The 6,730-nt window shown below is 69.3% G+C and overlaps 1 protein-coding gene across 1 annotated transcript; it reads right to left on the bottom strand.

Moving 5' to 3' along the window:
- Nucleotides 1-320: 320 nt before the first annotated feature.
- On the bottom strand, nt 321-6,500 carry NACA (nascent polypeptide associated complex subunit alpha). Its single transcript, XM_088520710.1, has 8 exons — nt 6,450-6,500; nt 6,233-6,304; nt 1,968-2,053; nt 1,633-1,710; nt 1,235-1,381; nt 1,003-1,131; nt 627-749; nt 321-449 (listed from the first exon to the last, which is right to left on the bottom strand). The coding sequence occupies exons 2-8, from the start codon at nt 6,300-6,302 to the stop codon at nt 435-437; spliced, it is 648 nt and encodes a 215-aa protein (XP_088376836.1). The 5' UTR covers nt 6,303-6,304; nt 6,450-6,500; the 3' UTR covers nt 321-434.
- Between the last annotated feature and the right edge of the window lie 230 nt (nt 6,501-6,730).

Consider the following 6,730-nt stretch of genomic DNA (forward strand, 5'->3'; position numbering starts at 1 on the left):
TTCTCGGCGCGCACGCGCGCTGCGCCCGCCCGCCGGAAGGGGGCGGGGCCGGCGTTGCCAGGGGCGACGCGCGGGTCCGGTCGCCCCGGTCCTGGTCGCGCCGCCCCGGGAAGCGCGGGGGATCCCGGGTCCTTCCTCGCGGAGCAGCCGGGGTCCCGCAGCGCCCCCCGGCCCTTGTCGCCGCTGCCCGGGGGACCTCGGGCCCGGCCTGCAGCTCCGAGTCCTTCCCGCTTTCCTGGGGAGACTCCGTGTCCCCAAGCAAGGCCCGGGCCCGTGCGGGGCAGCCGCAGCCCCCGGGGAAGGCAGCCAGGCCACACGCGTTTCACCAACAATAAGCCACAACTTTTATTAAGGGATAGAAATAGTACAAATTTTAAGTTTAGTTGCATTTTACTCTTCTCCGGAACACCAAAAAGGCTCCTCCCTGCCCGCAGCTACATCGTCAACTCCTGCAAAGAGAGAGAGCGCTCAGATGGGCCGGGCCGGCCCCACGGAGGGCCCCGACCAGAGCCCTGGGCAACCCCCTCCGCTTCGTAGCACCCAAAGGCCTCCAAATTCCTTCCCTTCCTTCCCCGCAAGCAGAGACACCAGCACCTGCCCCGGGACAAATCCCGTTTCCAGCTCACCATGATGGCGTTTACAATGTCGTTACTGTTGTTCTTCAGGGCGCGGACGGCCTTCGCTCGGGACACGTTCGCCTGCGACATGACCAGCTCGATGTCCTTCACCTCCACGCCGGTCTCGTCAACCTAAGGACATGGAGCGGTGTTGGCGGTGGCTGCTCTCAGGCCGCTCCGTGTCCCGCAAGGAAAAGCAGGATCGCCTGCGCTGGGGCAGCTCCGAGCAAAGCAGAGGGCAGAAGTGCAGGCGCTCGCTGGCCCTGACCAGGAGAAGGACCCTGCGCTTCACGTCTGTCCCCAAACCAGACATTCGGAGGAAGGACAGAAGACGGCATCAAATGTAAAGCTGCAGTCGTGAGCGAGCATGAGGAAGGCCGCCCACCTCCTCCTCCTCGCTCTCCTCCTGCACGGTGGGTGTCTGTGTGTTCTCCTGGATGTTGGAGACGGCTTCTCCCTGCACCTTGAACTTCTCCGCAGCCGCCAGCTGCGCCTGCTGCGACAGGTCCTCGATCTGCAGGGGAGAAGCAGGAGTGAGGGCAGCCCCGCGCAGGGGACGGTCCCAGCCGGGCGGCCGCAGGTGACACTGCCACCCCACTGCTGGTCCCCGCGGGCACCTTTGCTTCGCCGAAGACGATGTAGGTGTCGGACGCGGGGCTCTTGTACACGTCCGGCTTTGTGATGACGAAGAGGATGTTCTTGGATTTCCGGATGGTGACTCTGGTGACCCCTGTGACCTGGCGAAGGCCCAGCTTAGACATTGCCTAAAAATTAAAAAAAGGGGAGAGAAGGGTGAGACAGCGAAGACGGTGAGGACAAGACCCCAGTCCACTCCAGGCAGGGGGGTTTTCCTGGGAAAGGGGGGGCAGTGGCTTCCTGGGGGCCTGGCCAAGGAACAGAATCACCCTAGGCTCTCGGATCCCGAAAACCATCGGGGCCAGACACGGAGCAGCAACGCTGAGGAGAGTCCACGGGAGCAACGCGCGCGTTGCTGCCCATGCGGATCCCGCCCTACCTTCCGTGCTTTCTTTTCGCTCCGGCTCTGTTTCGCTTTGCTGACGGGTTCTTCATCTATTTCGGCTGCTGCCGCGAGCTGCAAGGACGGGAAACGTGAGGGATCTCGGCCAGCTCCGAGCGGGCACCGGCGGGGACCCGCTCCACGACCCGCACGGCGGCGAGCAGAAACCGAGAAACCGCCGGCGCCGCTCCCTGCCATGGGGTGGCTGGGGGGCTCCCAAGGCCATTCCAAGGAGGAATTTCCCAGGCGGGAGCTCCCGCGCCCTGCGCAGCGCTCCGAGGCTGGGCAGTTGCGCGCGCAGGGAACGCGAGCGGCCCGCGGAGCCGCCCCACCTGCGCCTGCTGCGTCGTGGCCTGCGTCGAGTCCTGCTCTTCGAGTTCTGGTACGGATTCATCGCTGTCGGATTCTGTCCCGGAGCCTACGGAAAGGAACCGTCAGCACAGGGCCCCGCAGAGCAGTGGGTGAGCGGCCAGGCACAGGGAGGCGGGAGCAGCCAACGGCCCCGGCGCGGGGAGCTCGAGCAGGGAGCGCGTGAACACACCCGGCGACGAGAACTTGGGTGAAACCCACGGGAAAGCCCTGTGGAGTAAATCCCGTGCAACCCCCAGCCTGGCAGATGCCAATGTTAGTCCTCCCTGGGTCTAAGAACAGGAGAATTCCACGCAGAAGGAATCCTGAGCCTGTGTGCGGAAGCAACGCCCGTGGGAAGGAGCTGCCCGTCCCTGGCCTCTCAGGGGGCCATGGGGCACTGTGGGTGGCACCGGCCGCCGGCTCCCTGGGGGGGTCCTGCTGGGTGGCAGCTGCCCCGGGGCAGGGAGGTGGCGCCAGGGCCGGCACTCCCGGATTCTGCCCAAACCTGTTCAGAAAGCTGAAACACCGGGAAGGGCGGGAGCCGGGACGCATGGAACCAAGACCGCGGGGCTGCTTTGAGCCCCCGTGCAGTAACGGGGCGACGTGTGAAAGCCCCACTCAGGAGATGGCGTCTTTGGCACTCGAGTTGGCATCGAAGCCAGGGCCCAAAGGTGCCACGAGCCCCAGAGCTGCCCCTTCCTGCGCCCCGGTGGCCCCGGAGACCCGTGTGTGACCGCGGAGCAGTGAGGGCAGCCGGACCTCGGCGCCCCGTGCCCGAGGAGGTGCCCGGGCCGCCGCCGCCGGGCGCGGGGGTTAGTCCCGGTGGCAGCGGTGACACTCCATGCACACAGCACACGGGGGACCGGTACCCTTGGGGTTCTTCGGCGCGGGCGGCGCCTCGGCGGGCGCCTCGGGGGGCACCAGGGGCGGCAGGTCGTCCTCGGCCCGGGTGTGGGGCGCCGCCTTGGGGGGCTTGGCAGGAGGGGGCTGCTGCTTGGGGGGCGCGTGGGGGCCGGTGGCGGGCGCTTTCCTGGGCGCTCCTGCCCCGGCCGGGGGCTTAGCGGGGGCGGCAGCAGCCCCTGGGATGGGGCAGGGGGCAGAGGGGGGCGCAGGGGGGGCAGGAGGACCCGGGGACGGAGCCGAGGCCAGGGCGGCTGTAGCTGAGGTAGCCGTGGCTGGGATGGCCGAGGTGGCTGTGGCAGCTGCCGTGGCCAGGGCTGACGTAGCCGTGGTGGCCGGGGTGGCCACGGCAGCCTTGGCTGGGGTGGCCGAAGTGGCCGTGGCAGGCATGGCCGTGGCGGCCGAAGTGGCCTTGGTTGGGATGGCCGCGGCGACTGTGGCTGGGGTGGCCGTGGCCGGGGTGGCCATGGCAGCCGAGGCAGTTGTGACCAGGGTGGCTGTGGCCATGGCAGCTGGGGTGGCCTTGGCCGTGGTGGCCGTGGCCGGGGTGGCTGCAGGCGGCGCCGTGGCGGCCGCAGGGGCTGCAGGAGCAGAGGGGGCAGCAGCAGGGGCAGCACCGGGGCTCTTGGCAGGGGGGGCTGCTGCCACTGCGGGAGCCGGGACAGGGCCAGGGCTCACAGCGGGGGATTTGGCCCCCGGACTAGCAGTGGTCGGAGCTAGGCCAGGGCTCCCGGGGGGACACTTGTCCCCCACAGCAGTGGCAGGAGCCGGGACAGGGCCAGGGCTCACGGGCGGTGATGTGGCACCTGGAATGATGGCAGGAGCAGTGACAGGGCTCCCGTGACGGGTCTTGTCCCCCGCAGCAGTGGCCGGAGCAGGGACAGGGACTGTTTCAGGGCTCACAGGAGGGGTCTTGGCCCCCACAGCGGTGGCCGGAGCAGGCACAGGGCCAGTGACAGGGCTCAGGGGGGGAAATGTGACCACTGGAGCGGTGGCAGCACCTGGGCCAGGGCCAGGGCTCACGGGAGGAGATTTGGCCCCCACAGTGGTGACAGCAGCTGGGCCAGGGCTCACAGAGGGGGAAGTGGCCCCTGGAGCGCTGGCTGGAGCTGGGCCAGGGCCAGGGCTCACAGAGGAGGATTTGGCCCCCGGAGCGGTGACAGCAGCCGGGACAGGGGCTTTTTCAGGGCTCCCGGGGGCGGATTTGGCCTCCACAGCGGTGGCAGGAGCCGGGACAGGGCCAGGGCTCACAGGTAGTGATTTGGCACCTGGAATAGTGGCAGGAGCCGGGACAGGGCTCACGGGAGGGGACTTGGCCCCCGCAGCAGTGGCCGGAGCAGGGACAGGGACAGAGGCTGTTTGAGGGCTCACGGGAGGGGATTTGTCCCCCGCAGCAGTGGCAGCAGCTGGGACAGGGGCAGTGACAGGGCTCACGGGGGGAAATGTGACCCCTGGAGCGGTGGCAGGAGCTGGGACAGGGCTCACAGGTGGCGATTTGGCACCCGGAGCGGTGACAGGGCTCACGGGAGGGGACTTGGTCCCCGCGGCAGTGGCTGGAGCAGGGACAGGGGCTGTTCCAGGGCTTACAGGAGGGGACTTGGCCCCTGCAGCGGTGGTCGGAGCGGGGACAGGGGCTGTTTCAGGGCTCCCAGGAGGCAATTTGGTCCCCGCAGCGGTGGCAACAGCCGGGACAGGGACAGGGCTCCCAGGAGGGGACTTGACCCCCGTGGCGGTGGCAGCAGCTGGGTCAGGGCTCACGGGAAGGGACTTGTCCCCTGGAGCGGTGGCAGCAGCTGGGACAGAGCCAGGGCTCACAGGGGAGGATTTGTCCCCCGGAACAGTGACAGCAGCTGGGACAGGGGCAGTGACGGGGCTCCCAGGGGGGGATTTGGCACCCGAAGTGGTGGCAGGAGCCAGGACACGGCTCATGGGAGGGGACTTGTCCCCCCCAGCGGTGGCAGCAGCTGGGACACAGGCAGTGACAGGGCTCACAGGGGGAACTGTGGCCCCTGGAGCGGTGACAGCAGCTGGGACAGGGCCAGGGGCTCTCTGAGGGTTCACGGGAGGGGTCTTGTCCCCTGCAGCGGTGGCAGCAGCTGGGACACAGGCAGTGACAGGACTCACGGGGGGGACTGTGGCCCCTGGAGCAGTGGCAGCAGCTGGGACAGGGGCAGGGCTCCCAGGGGGCGACGCGGCCCCCGCGGCGGTGGCCGGAACAGGGACAGGGCCAGGGCTGCCGGCGGGGGAGCCCGGAGCCCCGGGCCCAGGCGGCAGGGCCAGCGCGGCTGCTCCCGGCACCGCGAGGGGACCCGGAGCCCCCGGGGCGGCACCGGCAGCCTCGGCCGGGGGAGCAGGAGGAGCAGGAGGGATGGAGGCAGTGGGGAGCAGCGGCGCCGGTGCCGGCGGCGGCAGCGAGAAGAGGGGGGAGGCAGCGGCCGGGAGCACCGGCGGGGAGAGGGGCCCGGCCGGAGCCGGGGAAGGAGCAGCAGGAGCAGCTGGAGGAGAGAAACAGAGGGAGCCGTGAGAGGGGCGGGATGGGAGCGGGAACGGGGTGTGGGAGCTGCCCTCATGCCCGGCCCCGGCCGGACCGGTCGGAGCAGCCGGGCGACTGCGGCGGGAGCGGGACCGGCTGGGCCACCCGGCAGCACCCGCCGCATCCTAACGCGTCCCGGCGCGTCCTAGTGACTCCTAACGCGTCCCAGTGCGTCCTAACGCGGCCCAGTGCGTCCCGCGGATCCCAGCGCATCCTAACACACCCCGGTGTGTCCCAAGTGTCCCAATGTGTCCTAACACATCCCTGTTCATGCCAGCACATCCTAATGCATTCCAGGATATCCCAGCGTGTCCTAACGCGTCCCGGTGTGTCTTAACGAGTCCTAACACATCCCAGTGCATCCCAGAGTGTCCTAGCACGTCCCAGCGTGTCCTGATGCATTCCAGTCATCCCAGTGTGTCCTAACGCACCACAGCGTCTCCTAACACATCCCAGTGCGTCCCAGCACATCCTAATGCATCCAAGAGTGTCCCAGCGCATCCCGGTGTATCCCGGTTCATCCCAGTATATCCCGGTGTATCCTGGCTCATCCCAGCGTGTCCCAGTGTATCCCAGCTCATCCCGGCATATTCCAGTGCATCCCGGTTCAACCCGGTGTATCCCGGCGTGTTCCAGTGTGTCCCCGCTCATCCCGGTGTTTCCGACGCGTCCCCGCGCACGGGTGGATCCGGCCCCGCGGCGGCACCGGGACCCCCGGCCGGGCCGGGCCGAACCGGGCCCCGCCGGGCTCCAAGGGGCTCCCGCCGCCCCCCGGCGACACGAGCGGGGGACAGACCCGGGACCGGGACTCACCCGTCTCGGCCTGCGGCTGCGGCAGCTCCTGCTCGGCGGCCGGGATCGTTTCTGTGGCTTCACCGGGCATTTCTGCGGGGAGAGCGGGGCCGCCGTCAGCGCCCGCACCGGGACCGGAACCGGCACCGCGATGGGCACCGGGACCAGCCCCGGGATCCGAACCGGCCCCGCCCCCCCCCGGCGGCCGATGGCGGCGGATGGCGGCGCCGGGACCCACCGGGCGCGGAGCGGGACAAGATGGCGACGGAGAGACACCGAGCTGCTGCGCGGGGCGACTTCCGGCAGCGCCAGGACTTCCGGGCCGCGGCGGCGCCGCCCGGCACCTCCGGCCCCCGCGGCCCCGCTCGGAGGTTCCGGGTTCCTCCCGGACCGTCTGCGCGGGATGCGGGTTCGGGACTGTCCCCCCCCCCCCCCCCCAAAAAAAAATATGTGGGGCTGGGACCCCCCCATTAATATGGGGCAGGGACCCCTCTCCCATGAATGTGGGATCAGGACACC

Source organism: Tinamus guttatus, unplaced genomic scaffold (genome assembly GCF_059628265.1).
Source record: "Tinamus guttatus ecotype Peru unplaced genomic scaffold, ASM5962826v1 Tinamus_guttatus_pri_ptg000096l, whole genome shotgun sequence".
Lineage (NCBI taxonomy): Eukaryota > Metazoa > Chordata > Aves > Tinamiformes > Tinamidae > Tinamus > Tinamus guttatus.